The sequence below is a fragment of the Salvelinus fontinalis genome, chromosome 12 (genome assembly GCF_029448725.1).
Source record: "Salvelinus fontinalis isolate EN_2023a chromosome 12, ASM2944872v1, whole genome shotgun sequence".
NCBI classification, from domain to species: Eukaryota; Metazoa; Chordata; class Actinopteri; order Salmoniformes; family Salmonidae; genus Salvelinus; species Salvelinus fontinalis.
This window is the reverse complement of record NC_074676.1, coordinates 25858900-25882396: the sequence shown is the minus strand read 5'-3', so window position 1 is coordinate 25882396 and position 23497 is coordinate 25858900. Positions and strand designations below refer to the sequence as shown.

Genomic DNA, 23497 nt, shown 5'->3' with positions numbered 1-23497 from the left:
TAAACAGAGCTGGTCATGAGAGTGAGCCCCCCCTCTCAGACAGTGTTCTGGGGACTGGCACAGTGTCAGATGGCCCATGTGTGTGTGGACAGAGTGGAAGTGAGTGGAGCAGAGCAGAGGGGAGCGCGGTGCTGAGTGAAGGATGGAGTAACCTTGACCTGTCCTGATAGCATGTCTGTGGTCTTTGTGTGTCTTTTGCTGCCAACTTACTCCACACCCATGCCAGTTACTAGTGGAATGTACACAGTCAATGACGTCTGTCTTGACCAGAGTTTCCCAGACTCTGACCTGGGCCTCCCTGGTTGCACATTTAGATTTTTGCCCATTGCATACACAGCTGATTCAAATAATCAAAGCTAGAATATGAGCTGGTTATTTGAATCAGCTGTGTAGTGCTGGGAAGAAAAAAAACGTGCACCCAGTTTGGGAAACCCTGGTCTAGACCATAATTCTCTACTCTGACCCCCCTCCTCCCCCATAGACACTCACCTGTGTGTTCCCACTGGGTTGCCTCACCTACACCAGTCCAGCACTAATGACACCTCCTAACAACCCTCTATTCATCAGACCTACTTTCTGTCACACCTGCCAACTTACCCCCACGGCCACGCCAATTACTAGTGGAACGTACACAGGCAGCGACATCACTGACGTTTGTCTAGACCACCATTTCCTACTCTAATCACATTAAGAGTGGTGTCCTTTATGATATAACAATCTGTTACATCTATCGGTAATTCAGTCAAAGCATATTCCAGTTGTTCTACTTGTCTATAATGTTCTATTCACTTTCATGGGTTGTCCTGCCTTAGAAGCATGTCTGTCCCCTCCTGTCGAGTAGACGCTGTACGTACCGTCCCGTGACATGCCCACTGCCAGACACTTCTGCAGCCGGCAGTGCTGGCAGCGGTTGCGGCTGGTGCGGTCGATCAGGCAGTTCTTCTGACGGGGGCATGAGTAGGCCGCATTGCTCTGTTGACTCCTCCTGAAGAAGCCCTAAGACCCAAGAGAGGGAGGGGGAGACAGCACTGATTATAATATTAACCACAGTGGCCCTGCTATATCCAATGACTGATTGGCTTTTATTCCTGTAAACATAAAAGGATCTTGTGTTTCACTGGGTACTTATTGAGAGTGATGAAGCCGACAATATTCATCACTATGGAGGGTACTGTCGCTAAAATAAATGTACAAGAATACTGCCATGCCATTGCTTTGTAGGCTATTGTGTTCTAGTGTCAGTTGTATAAAGCGCTATGTTGTTTTATTGAAGGGGTGGTGTGTTTTAACAATGTGTACTGCAGGGGGTGGTGTGTTTGGCTATGATCGTAATGGTAGGCAGTATCTTTCTATAGTCTGGGTTATTAGTGTTGATTAACAGGGCTCCAACATGTGCGGCGCTAAAGGATGGCACACAGGATGGCACACGCACCCCGATTGGATTCCTCATCCTTTGACTTAATGAATTGATTCCGGCACATCATTAACATGCCCCACTCCACTGCTCCATACACATATGTCTTAATTAGCTGCTCATTGGCTGTTTAATTACAAGAAAACAGCTGACAGCTGCCAAGTTGCTTCATAATGGCAGCCATTACGGGAGCCAGGCTAGAACTACTAGTGACAAGCAGCACTCTTTAATAATGCTGTGATTTATGGTCCAAACTCTTGTACTCGCACATATCATTAAATGCCTCTCTGCCTGGAGTAATTAGCAATCATTAAAGATACATTTCAGCAGCTTATTCTTCAGCGTTTTGTTTCTCCCGGCAGCTAGCTCCTGTCTGAGGGAGAGAGAGTTGAGGTGCTCTGAGGAGCAGCTGAAAAAGCCCCTGTCTCTCTGTAACACAGGAGGAGAACAGCAAAGGTGCTGCTGCCTGTCAGAGGAATACTAATGACTCGCCTGGTGACAAGCACAGGATCAAGAATACACTAGAAGCACAAGATACATTCCCCTCAACGGAATGCCTGGTGTATTTGAAACAGTACAAAAGCTAGCTTCAATAAAAGCGGCATACAGCCAACAATCCGTTATAATTCAAAGAACTTCTTCTTTTGATGATTTTATTTCAAGAAAAACAAGCTGCAGCAGAAGGAGAAACACTGAAGCAGCATGTCCCTGGGAAGGGAGGCAGTACAAGGCAGAGGAGTCACTTTGTCCTGCTAATAGTGAGGCTCTGTGATGTCCTCTGTGTGGCTTGACCATTTTAATGACGATGCTCTCTGTGTGTTTACATTTTATAGTCTCTCGCAAGATTGTTTAAAAAGTTAGACAACATGTTCAATGGTATTTCTTTGTAAGTTTCTTCACTTTTTCTGCTTCCTGTCTCTCTCCTTTCCCCCTAACACCCACATGTTCGTTCTCTGGGAGCTTACCTTACAGCCTTCACATGTTATCACACCGTAATGGATGCCTGATGATTTGTCTCCACAGATCTTGCAGGGAATTATTTCGATTTGAGCTGGAGAGAAAAAAATATATATCAACATTTTGCTGTCACAAGTTACAGAACAACACCTTCACCTTGGATGCATGCTGATACATGAAAGAGCACTGTGCTTGAAAAATATCTCAACCATTTGCTTTGAATCCTCACTTCTACACAACACAACGAGTCGTGCATGAAGGAGGCCATTTTAAGTCTTCACTGAGCCACGTGCCAACCACTGTAAACAAAGTGTCAATTTATATTGCAGGCACAAATTACATAAGGAAAAGTCACAGCGACCCACAAACCCCATTCCACTACACAGTGGTAATCCTAGCCCTATTGAATGACAGACTATTATTCTCCAGTGGAAAACATGACTTTGAAACCCGCCAAACCCAAGCAGTAAGCCCAGATTAAATCCAGTATGGCCACAAAAATGATAACATTCCTATTGGGCTGGTGAGTAGCTATATGAGGCCCAGAGAGGTGGTTGCAAGGGAAGGGGATGGAGGCTGTTGGTTGAAACAGTAGTCAAGTGCAGTAGAGTTCAGTGGGGGTGACAGTGTTCCACTGCAGACAGGCCTGTGTGTGATTTAGCGGGCACAGAGGACACAGGCATGTGGGGGCAGGTCTCATCCATCCCGGTCTCCTGTACAGGAGCAGAGCAGCACGCCACAGGGCAGCAGGACACAGAACACCCAGCCTGTGCTATACAGCTCTCATGCTTTATCACTGCGGCCTCTGACGCCACGTCTCTCTCTGCCTCGACACTAGATCTGTATCTATAATGCCAGCATCTCAGGCTGCCACCGCTACAACACTCCGTAGCACCAGACAAACTAAGCTATCTGATCTACACGGAGGAAAGATTACAGTTGGATTCCTTCTCTATAGTGGCTCCCTACAACTGCACAGATAGCCAATCAAAGCACAGAGCACTATCAAACCGCCTTCTCTTACTTGTGCTGAAAATGTATCATTTTACTCTTCATGAGCCATTCCAACCAGTGCGTGCTATAACAAAGTAGTCTCTCCACTAGCTGTAAACACCAGGCCTAGTCCTCTTCTAGAGCGGTCTGTCTTTCAGGCCAGGGTAGACTGAAGCTCTGTATTACCTTCACATCCAATCCCTTTAAATTAATTTGATCACATCAAATGGGCCTTCACTGAGGCTCCATCCAGAGGACTCAGAGCCCATTTCATCAGCTGCCTGGGAGCTTCTGTTGTGTCATGTGGATAATGTCAGTGTCCCTGAGGCATGCCCAGGGGATGGCCGCTGATCCACTAACCCTGTACCACTTTACACACACAGTCCCTCCATTCAGGAATCTCTGTGAGCCTGCTCTCTTATCACTGGTAGAGTCAACCAGACCTCGCCCCTAGAAGCAGAATTAGCCTACATTTCAGTCAAATGAACAAAGAGAGCAGTGGCACACGCACTAGTCAGTTCTCATATGGAAAGCACCTAGATGGCTGTGTATCCTGCGGTACAATGGAGGCTAATGCACCTAGTCTGCCTAGATTAGAGGGAAAACGAACCAGGAGCCAGATTTTGACAGGCTCGCTGAGAGGGTTACTTTATAATTAATCATTATGAATGTCTGCATTGTGTCGAGTCGGTTGTTGTTTTGGTTATCTCTGTATGAACACTGGCATTAAGGGCAGTGCACTCCATTGTTTGTTTTTGTGTTCTCCCTGCATGAGCATTTGAGGTGCAGTGTGTTGCGAATTTTCAGCCTCATTACTTAGATAATAAGTGAAGCGTGCAGTAATTAAAGGCCCAATGCAGTCATTTTTATATCAATACCAAATCATTTCTGGGTAACAAGCAAAAAAAAATATTTATCAAGCAAGAATTTTGCTAGGAATGTCTGGGAGTGTTTTAAGTGGGGAAGGCAAAACTTAAAACTAACGGTTATTGGCAGATTGGTTTGGAACTATCTTTGTTATTGGTCTATAAATTAATTTACCACTTGGTGATGTCACCAGGCAAGACGCCAATGAAAACAGGCTTTTTAGAAGGTCCTGTGTAGATAGTTGCTGGTTGAAAATACAATCAGGAAATAACACTGATCACATTTTATCACACTTTTACAGACTTAGTTTCATTAGCTGTTGTACAATATGATACAAAACACAGTAAAACAGAATCTTGACTACAATGGGCCTTTAAAACTTGCTGGGGTGGTGGTGGAGAAACAGGGCTGTGTTGACGGGCCCTGGCCATTGGGTGGCAGTGCAGGGCTGTCACTATGACTGTGTCTATAGCTGCCTCCTCTCCACTGAGGCCAGTTCTAAGCTCCCAGCTCCCAGCCCCCTCTCTTGCCCACATGCTCCAGGCTCTGAGCTCCTCCAGGCTTAGGCTGCTGCTCGTTTCCCCTACCCCCCCTAGCTGCGAGAAGAAGCAGGGCTTGCTGGACGCTCGCTCAGGCCTGACAGAGACTGTGCCACATCAGGTGAAGGCAGAGGGAGTGGAAACGGCGGTGCGCTGGGCTAGGCTGGGCACACACACAGATGAGGATAGCTCACAAAGCCATATCTGCAGCAGCGAGGACCTGAGTGCACAAAGCCTCACCAGCTAACACCCTCTACTCCACTACTACACAAACCTCTGAATGCTCGGTGCACTCAACAGTAAAAAAGGGTTTGTCTCCAGTCTGACTAGGAGAGGCTTTGTGGTTTGCTATGTAAAAAAAGAACCCAATCTAAATCTATGGTCATTTTAATGGTGAAATAAGCAGTTTTCTGGTAGAGATACATTAAGAATAAATACAGAATAATGACATCAAATAAGCCATTAAGTCACCTATGCCATCAGTTCAAGTCAATATTTGGGTATAACTGAGCAAGCTGCCCTGATGAATGGCTGATCCTGGGGCTCCCAGTCAGACTATACTTCAAATAGTGTGAGTGGTTTAAAATGAATTCCCGCAGGGGGCGATGGTCAAACAGAAAGGCACTGTTGTCTAAGTACTTCAGATCTGGGAGTCAATATCTATTGACACGAGCTGTGGTGTTAACTGCCTCTCCGTGTGAGGCAGGCAGCTGCTGGCTCTGTGTCTGGGCTTGACCAGCGCTGCTCACTGCTGCTGAACCCATTCACCGTGCCTGCCTGTCTCTCTGCCTGCCTGTCTGCCTGCCTAACCTGTCTGCCTCTCTGCCTGCCTACCTGTCTCCCTGCCTGCCTGTCTCCATGCCTGCCTGTCTCCCTGCCTGCCTGTCTCTCTGCCTGGCTGCCTGTCTTCCTGCCTGCCTGCCTGTCTTACTGCCTGCCTGTCTCCCTGCCTGCCTATCTCCCCTGTCTCCCTGCCTGCCTGCCATGTTCCCTCACTGCCTCTCCCTCTGCCTCTGCCTGCCTCTCTGCTTGAATGCCAGGCAGCCCTGCCGCCTGCTTAGGACATCAAAGCCAGACACAGTGAGACGGGCAGTCATGTTAAAGCCCATCTCAGCAGCCTCCCATTACTCACAACACTGTGAGATGGCCTCCACACACAGGCCACATCAAAGAGAAGGGGGACCTGCTGAGGCACACAGATAATGTACTGTGAATCCTAGCGCAGCATTCACGCCGTCACAAAATACCCATCCACAGAAAGAATGAAAAAGGTAATGACTAAGATCCTCGGTGGAGGATAAAACCCTGGTGTGGCTGGCTTTGGATTTCACAATGGATAGAGCATGGTGAGAGGACTGTGTAGTAGCCTAGCCTCATGTTGTATTGAAGTCCAGCTCCTCATAGGGCACAGCTTGTTAGAGGGGCTATGTCTGTGTTCGTCGCTGTGCAGTTCAAGGACACTGATTCACATCACATAAAGGCCCTTTGGAGACTGAGGATGACGTGTCACTCAGAGCACATGTACAATTGAAGCCCCCTCTGTGTCCCCCTCTGCCCTTCAATGTGTACCAAACAGCCCTGAGATCAAAGCCCACATGAAGAGAACACTGCACTTATTAAAGCCCAGAAAATGAACAGAAAATCGTTTACAAAAAGAAAACAAAGGTTTTGCCTTACCCATGCTAACTGCTCCCCGGGACTCTGTCATAGCGTACTGCGTTTTGTAACTAGCGCTTTAGCGCTGACATAAGCACCACAAAGACAGTTGTTGTCAGAGTGAGCATTTTCCCCTGCGCCTCTCAAATATGCTATAGCTTCATTTGTACCTGGAGAGCATAATTTAGGAGCGAGGAAAAGTGTGGTGTTGACTAAATATATTGAAGATATATCAATTATTAAAGGTTGATCCTTTAATGGTGAATATTGGATGTGAATTCTTAATGCTACATTACAACTCATTGGAGACAAGGTTTTTCTTTTCAGAATGAGATTCTTCACATCCCCCAGATCTAATTCTAGCAAGGCATTTTTTTTCAGAACAAAAAATGATATTCTGTAAAAATTGAATAGCGCAGGAATGTGCAGCAGTGCAAATATTGACATACAAATCACTACAGTGGCTCTATCTCCTAGTTATTCCCACTGCAAGCTCAGAGTTTCCTCAACCACTGGACTACTGTACTGACATAACCTGCAGAAGATTATCCCTTACATTACAGTCACAAACGGAGGCTGACAGCTATTAGATCACTGGACTACTACACCTACTACAAGGGTGTTACACGTAGAGTAATAAAATATATACCATATCTCTGAGTGATGGAAGACCTCAGAGTAAGGAGTACTGTCTTCATCTGCCGTTTCATTGGACACAACATCTGTGGTGTGTATTCTAACATTACTAAATGGATAATTCATCTGAAGTGTATATGTGTGGTACATGTAAGAGCCTCTTACCAAGAGGCAGAAAATGTAAGACTGCAGCTATAGTGATGGGAATGTTGGGGGTGTGAGTTGTGTGTTGACAGCTGTCAGTGACCAAATGACGCAAGCCAGTGGGCTCATATTGGAGATTATGTAAGTGATTGGACAGCGATTCTGGGCCTTTGTACAGAGCAGCATTATGGGCAGATTAACAATGGCTCTCCATTCCAACAAACAGGGACAAAACAGTTTAATCAAATTCTCTACTAAACATTTCACAACACAACAACAACAAGGCAAATGTTGAAAACGAACACATGACTACACACAGGGCTACAATACAGGAGTCTGATAGTCTCTTACTAGATACAGTTCACACAGGAAAAATACCATTCGTACGGTCAGTGGACTAGCTGGCAAGTGCTCAGCAAGCAACATTTTTATACAATAGTTTCCCCCCATTTTGACTGCAAGATTAATTTCCCCCTTTGCCAGTGGAGATCAGCTGTAGTTTGAATATGCTAAATTGAAACCCATGATAGTCAGACAGACAGCATAACAAGAGCTAGAATCAGATCCTGCCTCTTTTCATCTGCCAAGGCACTGCTGTCATGTTGTAGTCTAACAGAACAGAATGAGCACTTTTTTTATTCCCAATTGCACAGCAGAAGAAAGGTTATTTGAATGTCAGTGGCAAAGGACAGCAGTGGTACAGAGCACAGACAGAATAGTATAAATGTGTTATTTGTTTGGGGATTTGGCTTATTACTATGAGGCTGTCCTCATGACATTTCTACTCCAGTGTAGCTCAGAGATACCACACTCAGATATTCACCTGCAAAGGAAAATCCTGTATCATCATTTTAAACCGCCTCCGTCCATTCAACAGACAAACCAGCTGAAGTCATCAACAATGTTGATACCATGAGGACTAGAAGAGAGAAAAACATAAATGATACATTTTTGATGTCTCTATGCTAATTCCTCTTTATCAACTGCCAGCCTAAGCTATGATTCCCCCATCACTCGAGACCAGCAGCCATATTTGAAGCGATATTCTAGTTTCAGTGGTTCAGTGGAACAGCTCTGAGCTTCCCTATTATTCCTACATAGCACTGCAAACAGAAATGAATTTGCTAAAACCCAGGTCTGGACGATAGCCCTGGGCTGCTTTTGGGATGAACTCATGCGTGTGTCTCTGTGTTTGTTTGTGTGTGAGGCCATTCATATTTCAACACTGCCAAACTTGAGATGCCTGTACAACACAGCAGCATTTCTCTGCCTCTGTTTTTACTTGACTGCCTTATTGAAATGCATTCTGACACCCTCAATGCAGGGAGCAGGAGAAAGGAAGAGTCATTTGGTCTCATTTATGTGTTGTTATGGCAAAAATGTACGAGCTTCCTGACTGGGAGTCTGTGTGTTGCTCTCTTGGGAAAACAACAAAAGGGTTTACAGAGAAGACGAGCCTGCGAAGGGGAGCATGTGTGGCTCCCCCCCTCCTCTGTTCAGTGACAGGTGAAGGAAGCTGTGCCCCGGTACGCCCCCTCTCTGTCTGTCACTGTGTATCTGGGTCCCAGTCCCAGAGGAGGACATGGACAGGAGGGAGAGAGGCACACTGCATGCTCGGCTCTGATGCCACAACACAGTCAATCTGGAGACTGCTGCACTCACTTATGCATTCATTCTGATTCTGCCTGCTCTGCTCCTTATCCCATAGTAAGGTGAGCGGCAAACATTCAACATTTAAATGGAATGAAATGGAATTCAATTAATTGTTTACATGCTTTTATAACACACTACATGTACTTCAAATTATCTGATCTAACACCGATTGTAAAGTTTTGTTGTTGTTTTTTCTTGGCAGATACACACTGAAGCATGGCACCGGACTTGAGCGGAACTCAAAATCACTGAGGCTGAAATCACAGAGGACCAGCTGATTGACTGCTTCAGGAGCCGTCGGTTCGGAAGCTGTTTAAATTCAGAGCTATGGAGGGGGGACGTCTCCTCTCCTATTTCTGAACCTTCGCTGGCCACTTTAGCTGAGAAGGCTGTGGTTAAAGACTTGATTGAGACTTGTCATTGGCAAAGTGCCTTAGACCCTTTTAAGACTAGAGGGCATCTCGAGACATTCTCGAAAGGTATCAGAAAAAAATCCAGAGAATACACCTTTTACTGTGATGTAAAGCTGTGAAAAGCACACGTCTCGCACGCTACCTCAGGAGGTCGCGGGCGAGCCTTCTTCGAGAGTCACCCCCCTCCGAGCATTGCAGTGTCAATAGAAATAGAATTGTCTCATTGAGCCAAATGATCTACAGTAAAATACTTAATAGCAGAGCAATGTTTTTTTAAATAGCTGAAATATATAGGTGTTTTCCTTATTATTAGAAACTTGTTTTATTGAGATTTTACCTGAAGTTGTAGGAACAGCCTGTTACATTCTGAAATTGTCACAGTACCTTTAAGAAAAGTAATCTCAACTGTAGATTTTTTTGCTTGGCTGTGCAGAGCCACCATCCTGAGGCAAAAAGCTTTGCAAGCAAGCAGCAGGAGTTAGCTGTGTATTGTCAGCTAATTTAATTTGTATGGACGAGAAAATAAACCTTTTAATTGCTTGCACATGCTTGTAAATTGTTGCATTATTCAAGAGTGTAATATGTCTTAGAAGAAAAGTTGCTGGTATTGTTGAATAGTTTGTAGCTAGCTACTATGAGTGAAGGCTAGGGCCATTCCTTTCAGAAAAGTCAGGGAACTTGCAGGTGCCTTGGTGGAAGAGTGGGGTAACATCTCACAGCAAGAACTGACAAATCTGATGCAGTCCATGAGGAGGAGATGCACTGTAGTACTTAATGCAGCTGGTGGCCACACCAGATACTGACTGTTACTTTGATTTTGACCCCCCCACTGTTTCTGTTAGTCACATGTCTGTGGAACTTGTTCAGTTTATGTCTCAGGTGTTGAATCTTATGTTCATAAACATACACTGCTCAAAAAAATAAAGGGAACACTTAAACAACACAATGTAACTCCAAGCCAATCACACTTCTGTGAAATCAAACTGTCCACTTAGGAAGCAACACTGATTGACAATAAATGTCACATGCTGTTGTGCAAATGGAATAGACAAAAGGTGGAAATTATAGGCAATTAGCAAGACACCCCCAAAAAAGGAGTGATTCTGCAGGTGGTGACCACAGACCACTTCTCAGTTCCTATGCTTCCTGGCTGATGTTTTGGTCACCTTTCAATGCTGGTGGTGCTCTCACTCTAGTGGTAGCATGAGACGGAGTCTACAACCCACACAAGTGGCTCAGGTAGTGCAGCTCATCCAGGATGGCACATTAATGCGAGCTGTGGCAAGAAGGTTTGCTGTGTCTGTCAGCGTAGTGTCCAGAGCATGGAGGCGCTACCAGGAGACAGGACAGTACATCAGGAGACGTGGAGGAGGCCGTAGGAGGGCAACAACCCAGCAGCAGGACCGCTACCTCCGCCTTTGTGCAAGGAGGTGCACTGCCAGAGCCCTGCAAAATGACGTCCAGCAGGCCACAAATGTGCATGTGTCAGCATATGGTCTCACAAGGGGTCTGAGGATCTCATCTCGGTACCTAATGGTAGTCAGGCTACCTCTGGCGAGCACATGGAGGGCTGTGCGGCCCCACAAAGAAATGCCACCCCACACCGTGACTGACCCATCGCCAAACCGGTCATGCTGGAGGATGTTGCAGGCAGCAGAACCTTCTCCACGGCGTCTCCAGACTCTGTCACGTCTGTCACATGTGCTCATGTGCTCAGTGTGAACCTGCTTTCATCTGTGAAGAGCACAGGGCGCCAGTGGCGAATTTGCCAATCTTGGTGTTCTCTGGCAAATGCCAAATGTCCTGCACGGTGTTGGGCTGTAAGCACAACCCCCACCTGTGGACGTCGGGCCCTCATACCACCCTCATGGAGTCTGTTTCTGACCGTTTGAGCAGACACATGCACATTTGTGGCCTGCTGGAGGTCATTTTGCAGGGCGCTGGCAGTGCACCTCCTTGCACAAAGGCGGAGGTAGCGGTCCTGCTGCTGGGTTGTTGCCCTCCTACGGCCTCCTCCACGTCTCCTGATGTACTGGCCTGTCTCCTGGTAGCGCCTCCATGCTCTGGACACTACGCTGGCAGACACAGCAAACCTTTTTGCCACAGCTCGCATTGATGTGCCATCCTGGATGAACTGCACTACCTGAGCCACTTGTGTGGGTTGTAGACTCCGTCTCATGCTACCACTAGAATGAGAGCACCACCAGCATTCAAAAGTGACCAAAACATCAGCCAGGAAGCATAGGAACTGAGAAGTGGTCTGTGGTCACCACCTGCAGAATCACTCCTTTTTTGGGGGTGTCTTGCTAATTGCCTATCATTTCCACCTTTTGTCTATTCCATTTGCACAACAGCATGTGAAATTTATTGTCAATCAGTGTTGCTTCCTAAGTGGACAGTTTGATTTCACAGAAGTGTGATTGACTTGGAGTTACATTGTGTCGTTTAAGTGTTCACTTTATTTTTTTGAGCAGTGTATTTACACATGTTAATTTTGCTGAAAATAAAAGCAGCTGACAGTGAGAGGACGTTTATTTTTACATATACAGTGTCTTCAGAAAGTATTCACACCCTTTGACATTTTCCAAATTTTGTTGTTACAAATGGCGATTAAAATATATTTAATGGTCATTTTTTGTCAATGATCTACACAAAATACTTTCATGTCAAAGTGTAAAAAAAAAATATGAAAAATAAAACAATCATATACACTACATGACCAAGAGTATGTGGACACCTGCTTGTCGAACATCTCATTCCATTATTCCTCATAATTCCATTTAATGTGTAAAAAGTCAAGGGGTCTGAATACTTTCTGAAGGCACTGTAAAGAATGAAACCTTCTATACATCCAGTGCAATTACACAGAGAAACCTTTACATAACAATAAAGAGGCTTGTTTCATTGAACTGTGGAATTCACCACTGCCACACGGTACCACTTCCCTTTTCCTTTAATTGCTGCGTTAGTATGCATTTCTGTAAGAAGCTTGACTGCTGCTGGGCATTATTTAATGTGATCCTTACTATAAGACGATTCTTCACAGAGAGATGTAAAGTTATGTATGACAACATGCAGCAGACTGACATCGAGACAACGTCCTGTGGGTGTTACGTGTGTGGTAATAATGTGGCTCATTTGTATGTTACATCTACGAGAAACATGTGTGTGGTACTGAACCTGTGTGTGTGTGTGTGTGTGTGTGTGTGTGTGTGTGTGTGTGTGTGTGTGTGTGTGTGTGTGTGTGTGTGTGTGTGTGTGTGTGTGTGTGTGTGTGTGTGTGTGTGTGTGTGTGTGTGTGTGTGTGTGTGTGTGTAGGGGTAATGCGCATAAGTCCCATCCACTGGGACCTGCCCATGGCAGACGGTGTGTGAGAGGCAACTGATGCCCAGGGGTCAGTGGGTCAGGGGCACAGAGCCAGAAAACACATGGAGAACAGGCAGGAAAAATAGTTCAGCTGACAGTAATTGTCCCTCTGTGCTCTCCTTAGGAAAACATGTTTCCACACACTGACTTACTTCCACAGACTAGCCCCAGACACCAATCATCAGCTTGATTTGCACCGTCCAACAGGGAAGCTCCACATGAGCCAGAAGCCAATTGCGGCGAGCTTTAAACCACTCCAGCCGACGCTTGGCATGGCGGATGGTGATCTTATGCTTGTGTACGGCTGCTCGGCCATGGACACCCATTTCATGAAGCTTCCTACGAACAGTTCTTGTGCTGAACAGTTCTTGTGCTGACGTTGCTTCCAGAGGAAGTTTGGAACTCGGTAGTGAATGTTGCAACCGAGGACAGACAATTTTTACGCGCTCAAAGTAGCCATACTTTGCCATGATGACAGCTTTGCACACTCTTGGCATTCTCTCAACCAGCTTCACCTGGAATGCTTTTCCAACAGTTTTGAAGGAGTTCCCACATATGCTGAGCACTTGTTGGCTGCTTGGCCTCTGCGGTCCAAATCATCCCAAACCATCTCAATTGGGTTGAGGTTGTGTGATTGTGGAGGCCAGGTCATGTGATGCAGCACTCCATCACTCTCCTTCTTGGTCAAATAAACCTTACACAGCCTGGATGTGTGATGGGTCATTGTCCTGTTGAAATACAAATGATAGTCCCACTAAGCACAAACCAGATGGGATGGAGTATTGCCGCAGAATGCTGTGGTAGCCATGTTGGTTAAGTGTGCCTTGAAATCTAAATAAATTACAGACAATGTCACCAGCAAAGCACCCCCACACCATCACACCTCCTCCTCCTTGCGTCACAGTGGGAACCACACATGCGGAGATCATCCGTTCACCTTGTTCATCAAAAATTGCGAATATCTCACCACGGGTTAATGAGAAGGGTGTGTTTGAAAGGATGCACATAACTCTGCAATGTTGGGTTGTATTGGAGAGAGTCTCAGTCTTAAATCATTTTCCACACACAGTCTGTGCCTATGTTTAGGTTTCATGCTAGTGAGGGCTGAGAATCTACTCTCACATAGGTACGTGGTTGCAAAGGGCATCAGTGTCTAACAGCGCGATTTTCCAAGGCAAGAAACTCTGAGCGCAGCCCTATCCAGAAATCTGGCAGTGGCTTCTGATTAAATTATATTTTCACAGAACCTCTTGTTGTAATTTTCATGAGGCACTCTTGTTCAGATATTGGTAAGTGAAGAGGAGGCAGGGCATGAAAGGGATAACGAATCCAGTTGTTTGTGTCGTCCGTTTCGAGAAAGTACCTGCGTAATTGCGCACCCAGCTTACTCAGGTGCTTTGCTATATCACATTTGATATTGTCCATAAGATTGAGTTCATTTGCACACAAAAAAATAACGTTTGGAAAAATAACGTTCCCAAGGTAAACGGACTATTTCTCAGGTCCAGATGCTAGAATATGCATATAATTGACAGATTAGGATAGAAAACACTCGAAAGTTTCCAAAACTGTCAAAATATTGTCTGTGAGTATAACATAACTGATTTTGCAGGCGAAAACCTGAGGAAATCCAACCCGGACGTGCCTTTTATTTGGAAAAATCCCTGTTCCGTTGCCTGCCCCTCCTCCATTTAAAGGGCTATCAACCAGTTTCCTTTCCCAATGGCTTCCTCAGGCTGTGACCAGGCTTCAGACATAATTTCAAGATTTTATTTTGAAAAATGAGCGAGATTTTTCAAAACGCGTCAGGTGTCCATTGATTAGTTCCTGCGCGCGAGAGATGTAGCTCGACATTTTCTTTCTCTGTAGTATTGAATAGGTTACCGTCCAGTTGAAATATGATCGATTATGTATGTTAAAAACTACCCGAGGATTGATTATAAAAAACGTTTGACATGTTTCTACGAACATTACGGATACTTTTGGGAATTTTCGTCTGCCTTTCAGGACCGGAACGAGCCTGTGGTTTTCTGAACATAACGCGCAAACCAAATGGCGGTTTCTGGTTATAAAACTAATCTTTATCGAACAAAAATAACATTTATTGTGTAACTGGGAGTCTCGTGAGTGCAAACATCCGAAGATTATCAAAGGTAAGCGATTAATTGTATTGCTTTTCTGACTTTCGTGACCAAGCTAATTTGGGGCTAGCTGTTCTTACTGTTTTGTCTTTCCAGTGATAAACACAAACACTTGGATTGCTGACACGATAGGTGGATTAACAACAAGCTAAGCTGTTTTTGGTATATTTCACTTGTGATTTCATGATTATAAATATTTTTTATTTTATTTGGCGCTCTGCAATTCAGCGGTTGTTTACGAAAATGATCCCGCTAAAGGGGTCCGTGCGGCAAGAAGTTAATGCAGACAGAAAAGAGCTCCAACTTCTTAATCATAGCCTAAATTTTGTTCCACACATTAAATATAGTTGCGGAGAGTCCCTGTAATCCTATATTCAGATCATTCAGGCGAGAAAAAACATCACCCAGATAGGCCAGTCGTGTGAGAAACTGGTCATCATGCAAGCGGTCAGACAAGTGAAAATGATGGTCAGTAAAGAAAACTTTAAGTTCGTCTCTCAATAAAAAAAAAAAGTCAATACTTTTCCCCTTGATAACCAGCGCACTTCTGTATGTTGTAAAAGCATTACATGGTCGCTGCCCATATCATTGCATAAAGCAGAAAATACACGATAGTTCAGGGGCCTTGCTTTAACAAAGTTAACCATTTGCACTGTGGTGTCCAAAACATCTTTCAAGCTGTCAGGCATTCCCTTGGCAGCAAGAGCCTCTTGGTGGATGTTGCAGTGCACCCAAGTGGCGTCGGGAGCAACTGCTTGCACGCAGTTACCACTCCACTATGTCTCCCTGTCGTGGCTTTTGCGCCATCAGTACAGATACCAACACATCTTGACCACCAAAGTCCATTTGATGTCACAAAGCTGTCCAGTACTTTAAAAATATCCTCTCATGCTGTCCTGGTTTCCAGTGGTTTGCAGAAGAGGATGTCTTCCTTAATTAACCCCCCATAAACATAACGGACATATACCAGGAGCTGTGCCAGGCCCGCCACGTCTGTTGACTCATCCAGCTGTAATGCATATAATTCACTGAGTTGTATGCGAAGCAGAAATTGTTTCAAAACATCTCCGGCCATGTCAGTTTACAATTGGCTCATTCATCCCCCTCCTCTCCCCTGTAACTATTCCCCAGGTCGTTGCTGCAAATGAGAACGTGTTCTCAGTCAACTTACCTGGTAAAATAACGGTAAAAAAAATAAAATAAACTGATGCATCATGAAACAGTGTTGTTTGATAAAGGCATTGTCTGTTTTTTTGGGGCCTTTTCCCCCAGAATTGTCCTAGCCATATCCACGGCAGCAGGAAGAATTAAGTCCTCCACAATAGTATGGGGCTTGCTTGTCCTAGCCACTTGGTAGCTCACCATATAAGATGCTTCTAGCCCCTTCTTATTAATGGTATCTGTTGCTTTTATACATGTCTTACTACTCGAAAGTCGTCTTCATTCTCACTCAAAAAACTCCTGTGGCTTATTTTTCAAATTGTCATGTTTCGTCTCTAAATGTCTGCACAAGAGTGAAGTTTTCCTGCGAGAGAGTAACGGCTAATGTGATTGGATGTGAATTATTTGACTAGGATACCTTTATTTGACATTGTGTTGTTATTTCGCTGAACACTAGATGTTTTTTTTTGTAAAGGAAAAAAAAAGAGAATCACATTTTTATTTGGGGTACCCCCAGTACCCCAGTTTGGGAATACCTGCATCCGACAAAAGGACAGATTTTCACCGGTCTAATGCCCATTGCTCGTGTTTCTTGGCCCAAGCAAGTCTCTTCTCATTATTGGTGTCCTTTAGTAGTGCTTTCTTCGCAGCAATTTGACCATGAAGGCCTGATTCACGCAGTCTCCTCTGAACAGTTGATGTTGAGATTAGAGGTTGACCGATTAATCGGAATGGCTGATTAATTAGGGCTGATTTCAAGTTTTCATAACAATCGGTAATCTGCATTTTTGGACACCGATCATGGCCGATTACATTGCACTCCACGAGGAGACTGCGTGGCAGGCTGATTACCTGTTATGCGAGTGCAGCAAGGATCCAAGGTAAGGTGCTAGCTAGCATTAAACGTATCTTCTAAAAAACAATCAATCTTAACATAATCACTAGTTAACTACACGTGGTTGATCTAGCTTGTCCTGCGTTGCATATAATCGATGCGGTGCCTGTTAATTTATCATTGAATCATAGCCTACTTCGCCAAACGGGTGATTTAACAAGCGTATTCACGAAAAAAGCACTGTCGTTGCACCAATGTGTACCTAACCATAAACATCAACGCCTTTCTAAAAATCAATACACAAGTATATATTTTTAAACCCGCCTATTTAGTTAATATTGCCTGCTAACATGAATTTATTTTAACTAGGGAAATTGTGTCACTTCTCTTGCGTTCTGTGCAACAGTCAGGGTATATGCAAAAGTTTGGGCCGCCTGGTTCATTGCGAACTGTGAAGCATATTTCTTCCTAACAAAGACAGCCAACTTCGCCAAACGGGGGATGATTTAACAAAAGCGCATTTGCGAAAAAAGCATAATCGTTGCACGAATGTACCTAACCATAAACATCAATGCCTTTCTTAAAATCAATACACAAAAGTATATATTTTTAAACCTGCATATATAGTTAACCTGTTCTGGCTGCACGCTGAATATTGAAAAAACTGGAAAATGTGTGCACATTTTCAAACGGCCTCCTAAGAAACTTTTTATTTTCCAATATGCATATATTTACTACTGTTGGATAGATAACAGTCTGTAGTTTCTAAAAAGGTTTGAATTGTTTCTCTAAGTCGAACAGAAATATTTTTACAGCCATTTTCCCAGCCGAATTGAGTTTCCCAAAATGCGATGTGTCTCTTTAAGACCTTCTCTATAAAAGGCCATTTGACTTGGGACAATAGGGACACGTCAGAGGTGTACGTCAGACTGTAATGCGGAAGTGAGAATTGAAAGGGGTCGAATATCTCGTCCCTGGACTGAATAACAGAACTTCTTGTGAGACATGCGCAGTTAAAATAAAAATCCGGGCGCGAAGGATAATTTGATCTCGGCTTCTGGAACGAGGTAGATAACTTTGAATATGATGCCTGACTACGATATTATTTGCTACATGTCACAAAATCATCCTAAAGGTTGTTTTTTCAATATACTTTAATTATATTATTGCAATTTATTCTGGACTTTAGATGTGAAACGACGGAAGAATTTTTTGAAGAAACGCTTTCTGGCGCAGCAATGCTACCGTGCTAGCTAACCAAAGAGGGAAATCTTTCGTTCTGGAACCCAACTAAAGACTCTACTGGACATTGGACCCCGTTACAACATTCTGATGGAGTACCAAGAAAGATAAGACCCAATTTGGGATGCTTTTTCATATATATGTCGAACTGTTGAATGCTAACGCTGCTAACTATGCTAGGCTAGCGCTTGACTAGAATCAATGCTGCCTTATGCTAGCTTATGATGTTAGCTAATATAACGATATATTGTGTTTTCGCTGTAAAACACTTCAAAAATCGGAAATGTTGTCTGTATTCACAAGATATCTGTCTTTCATTAGTTATCCACCATATGTTTTTCTGAAATGTTTTATGAGGTGTAATTAGTAGCCGACGTTGGTGTATGTATTTTCTCTGGCTACTCCCGGCTGGATTCAGACTGTAGCTATGTATTAGCATTTTTGGGTAGCATCAATGTAAAACTGATTTATAGCTAAAATATGCACTTTTTATGAACAAAACATAGATTTATTGTGTAACATGTTATATGACTGTCATCTGAGGTCGTTTTTTCTGGGCTCTTTAGGTTGGTTTTAGTTTATTTCGGTTGGTTGTGCATGCTACTTCAATCATAATTCATACTTCATAATCATAATTCATACGTGTCTGTCCACTTTTGTATTTGGTGGTGAGCTAACATAAATATATGTGGTGTTTTCTCTGTAAAACATTTAAAAAATCGGACATGTTGGCTGGATTGACAAGATGTTTATCTTTCAAATGCTGTATTGGACTTGTTAATGTGTAAAAGTTAAATATTTTAAAAAAATAGATTTTGAATTTCGCGCTCTGCAGCTGTTGTCATTTTCGGTCCGAGGTCGGGCTTGCACCCCAAACAGGTTAAAAGAAATTCATGTTAGCAGGCAATATTAAACTAGGGAAATTGTGTCACTTCTCTTGCGTTCATTGCATGCAGAGTCAGGGTATATGCAACAGTTTGGGCCGCCTGGCTTGTTGCAAACTAATTTGCCAGAACTTTTAGTAATTATGACATAACATTGAAGGTTGTGCAATGTAACAGGAATATTTAGACTTATGGATGCCACCCGTTAGATAAAATACGGAACGGTTCCGTATTTCACTGAAATAAATGTTTTATTTTTGAAATGATAGTTTCCGGATTTGACCATATTAATGACCTAAGGCTCGTATTTCTGTGTGTTATTATGTTATAATTAAGTCTATGATTTGATATTTGATAGAGCAGTCTGACTGAGCGGTGGTAGGCAGCAGCAGGCTCGTAAGCATTCATTCAAACAGCACTTTCGTGCGTTTGCCAGCAGCTCTTCGCAATGCTTCAAGCATTGCACTGTTTATGACTTCAAGCCGATCAACTCCCGAGATTAGGCTGGTGTAACCGATGTGAAATGGCTAGCTAGTTAGCGGGATGCGCTAATAGTGATTCAAACGTCACTCGCTCTGAGACTTGGAGTAGTTGTTCCCCTTGCTCTGCAAGGGCTGTGGCTATTATGGAGAGATGGGTAACGATGCTTCGAGGGCTGTTGTAAATGTGATCCTGGTTCGAGCCCAGGTAGGGGCGAGGAGAGGGACGGAAGCTATACTGTTACACTGGCAATACTAAAGTGCCTATTAGTGCCAAAATCTGGACCCCTACAAATCAGCCGGGCTAGACAATCTGGACCCTCTCTTTCTAAAATTATCTGCCAAAATTGTTGCAACCCCTATTACTAGCCTGTTCAACCTCTCTTTCGTGTCGTCTGAGATTCCCAAAGATTGGAAAGCAGCTGCGGTCATCCCCCTCTTCAAAGGGGGGGACACTCTTGACCCAAACTGCAACATACCTATATCTATCCTACCCTGCCTTTCTAAGGTCTTCGAAAGCCAAGTCAACAAACAGATTAACGACCATTTCAAATCTCACCGCACCTTCTCCGCTATGCAATTGTCACGTTCCTGACCTAATTCTGTTAGTTTGTTATATGTGTTAGTTGGTCAGGACGTGAGGTTGGGTGGGCATTCTATGTTTTCTGTTTCTATGTTGGTTTATGGGTTGCCCGGTATGGCTCATAATTAGAGGCAGGTGTTTGGCGTTCCTCTAATTAAGAGTCATATTTAGGTAGGTGTTTTCACAGTGTTCGTTGTGGGTGATTGTCTCCTGTGTTTGTGTATGTCGTTGCGCCACACGGGACTGTTTTCGGTTTGTTTGTTCATCGTTCATTTGTGTAGCCTATTTTCTCTATTCGTGCGTTCTTCATGTTTTATGTAAGTTCGTCGTCTAGGTCTGTCTACACCGTTTATTTGTTTTGTTAGTGTATTAGTCGAGTTCGTGTTTTTTCTTTAATAAATCATGTCGACAAACTCTGCTGCGCCTTGGTTCAATCCATGTTCCTCCTTTTCTAATGAAGAGGAAAGCCGATACAGAATCACCCACCAATCCAGAACCAAGCGGCGTGAGTTCGAGCAGGATTCTACACAGGTATCATGGACTTGGGAGGAGATATTGGATGGGAGAGGTCCATGGGCACGGCCGGGAGAACATCGCCGTCCCAAAGCTGAGCTGGAGGCAGCGAAAGCAGAGAGGCGGTGGTATGAGGAGGCAGCTAGGAGACGTGGCTGGAAGTCCGAGAGGAGACCCCAAAAATTTCTTGGGGGGAGGCTAAGAGGTGGTGGGCCAAGGGCAGGTAGGAGACCTGAGCCCATTTCCCAGGCTTACCGTGGAGAGCGGGAGTACGGGCAGGCGCCGTGTTACGCAGTAGAGCGCACGGTGTCTCCTGTACGAGTGCATAGCCCAGTGCGGGTTATTCCACCTCCCCGCACTGGTAGGGCTAGATTGGTCATTGAGCCAGGTGTCATGAGGCCGGCTCAATGCGTCTGGTCTCCAGTGCGTCTCCTCGGGCCGGCTTACATGGCACCAGCCTTACGCATGGTGTCCCCGGTTCGCCTACATAGCCCGGTGCGGGTTATTCCACCTCCCCGCACTGGTCGGGCGACGGGGAGCATTCAACCAGGTAAGGTTGGGCAGGCTCGGTGCTCAAGGGAGCCAGTACGCCTTCACGGTCCGGTATTTCCGGCACTACCTCCCCGCCCCAGCCCAGTAACCCCAGTGCCTCCAGTTCCGGCACAGCGCACTAAGCCACATGTGCGTCTCCTAAGTCCTGTGCACACTGTTGTTTCTCCCCGTACTCGTCCTGATGTGCGTGCACTCAGCCCGGTGCCACCAGTGCCGGTACCACGCACCAGGAATATAGTGCGCTTCGAGAGGTCAGTGTGCCCTGTCCCTGCTCCCCGCACTAGGCTTGAAGTGCGTGTCCTCAGTCAGGTGCCTCCAGTTCCGGCACCACGCACCAAGCCTACAGTGCGTCTCAGCCGGCCAGAGTCTGCCGTCTGCCCAAGGGCGCATGAACTGCCTGTCTGCCATGAGCCTGCAAAGCTGCCCGTCTGCCATGAGCCTACAGAGCCTTCCGCCAGACAGGAGCAGCCAGAGCCTTCCGCCAGACAGGAGCAGTCTGAGCCATCCGTCTCCGCAGCGCCATCTGAGCCATCCGTCTCCCCAGCGCCGTCTGAGCCATCTGTCTCCCCAGCGCCGTCTGAGCCATCCGTCTCCCCAGCGCCGTCTGAGCCATCCGTCTGTCCCGAGCCATTAGAGCCATCCGTCTGTCCCGAGCCATTAGAGCCGCCCGTCTGTCCCGAGCCGTCAGAGCCGATAGTCAGTCAGGAGCCGCTAGAGCCAGTCGTCAGTCAGGATCTGCCAGAGCCGCCAACCAGACAGGATCTGCCAGAGCCGCCAACCAGACAGGATCTGCCAGAGCCGCCAACCAGACAGGATCTGCCAGAGCCGCCAACCAGACAGGATCTGCCAGAGCCGCCAACCAGACAGGATCTGCCAGAGCCGCCAACCAGACAGGATCTGCCAGAGCCGCCAACCAGACAGGATCTGCCAGAGCCGCCAGTGAGCCATGAGCGGCCAGAGCCGTCAGCGTGCCATGAGCGTCGAGAGCCGTCAGCCAGCCATGAGCGTCCAGAACCGTCAGCCAGTCATGAGCTGTCCCTTAGCCCGGAGCGGCTATTTACCCAGAACTGCACCTCAGTCCAGAGCTGTCTCTCTGTCCGGAGCTGCCTTTCAGTCCGGAGTTGCCCCTCTATCCTGATTTACCTCTCTATCCTGAGCTACCTCTCTATCCTGATCTATCCCTCTGTCTTGAGCTATCCCTCTGTCTTGATCTATCCCTCTGTCTTGATCTATCCCTCTGTCTTGATCTATCCCTCTGTCCCGGTGCTGCCCCTGTTGTCGATGTTACCAAAAGGATTTTGTGGGGGTAAGATGAGGGTGGACATTCATAGGGAGGAAATGAAAGCTGGGATTGACTATGGTGGGGTGGGGACCTCGCCCGGAGCCTGAGCCACCACCGTGGTTAGATGCCCACCCAGACCCTCCCTTAGACTTTGTGCTGGTGCGCCCGGAGTTCGCACCTTATGGGGGGGGTTATGTCACGTTCCTGACCTAATTCTGTTAGTTTGTTATATGTGTTAGTTGGTCAGGACGTGAGGTTGGGTGGGCATTCTATGTTTTCTGTTTCTATGTTGGTTTATGGGTTGCCTGGTATGGCTCTTAATTAGAGGCAGGTGTTTGGCGTTCCTCTAATTAAGAGTCATATTTAGGTAGGTGTTTTCACAGTGTTCGTTGTGGGTGATTGTCTCCTGTGTTTGTGTATGTCGTTGCGCCACACGGGACTGTTTTCGGTTTGTTTGTTCATCGTTCATTTGTGTAGCCTATTTTCTCTATTCGTGCGTTCTTCATGTTTTATGTAAGTTCGTCGTCTAGGTCTGTCTACACCGTTTATTTGTTTTGTTAGTGTATTAGTCGAGTTCGTGTTTTTTCTTTAATAAATCATGTCGACAAACTCCGCTGCGCCTTGGTTCAATCCATGTTCCTCCTCTTCTGATGAAGAGGAAAGCCGTTACAGCAATCTGGTTTCAGAGCTGGTCATAGGTGCACCTCAGCCACGCTCAAGGTCCTAAATGATATGTTAACCGCCATCGATAAGAAACAATACTATGCAGCCGTATTCATTGACCTGGCCAAGGCTTACGACTCTGTCAATCACCACATCCTCATCGGCAGACTCAATAGCCTTGGTTTCTCAAATGATTGCCTCGCCTGGTTCACCAACTACTTCTCTGATAGAGTTCAGTGTGTCAAATCGGAGGGCCTGTTCTCCGGGCCTCTGGCAGTCTCTATGGGGGTGCCACAGGGTTCAATCCTCGGGCCGACTCTTCTCTGTATACATCAATGATGTCGCTCTTGCTGCTGGTGAGTCTCTGATCCACCTCTTCGCAGACGACATCATTCTGTATACTTCTGGACCTTCTTTGGACACTGTGTTAACAACCCTCCAGACGAGCTTCAATGCCATACAACTCTCCTTCCGTGGCCTCCAACTGCTCTTAAATACAAGTAAAAATAAATGCATGCTCTTCA

General features: G+C 45.5%; 1 protein-coding gene across 3 annotated transcripts in view; it reads right to left on the bottom strand.

Moving 5' to 3' along the window:
• LOC129867058 (nuclear receptor ROR-alpha A-like) overlaps positions 1-23497 on the bottom strand; it is a 288589-nt gene that overhangs the window by 19311 nt on the left and 245781 nt on the right. For all 3 annotated transcript variants that reach the window (XM_055940198.1, XM_055940199.1, XM_055940200.1), the window contains 2 exons: positions 2380-2465; positions 855-996 (listed from right to left, as the gene is read on the bottom strand). In XM_055940198.1, coding sequence (XP_055796173.1) covers positions 855-996; positions 2380-2465 — 228 coding nt within the window. The remainder of the gene's footprint in view (positions 1-854; positions 997-2379; positions 2466-23497) is intronic.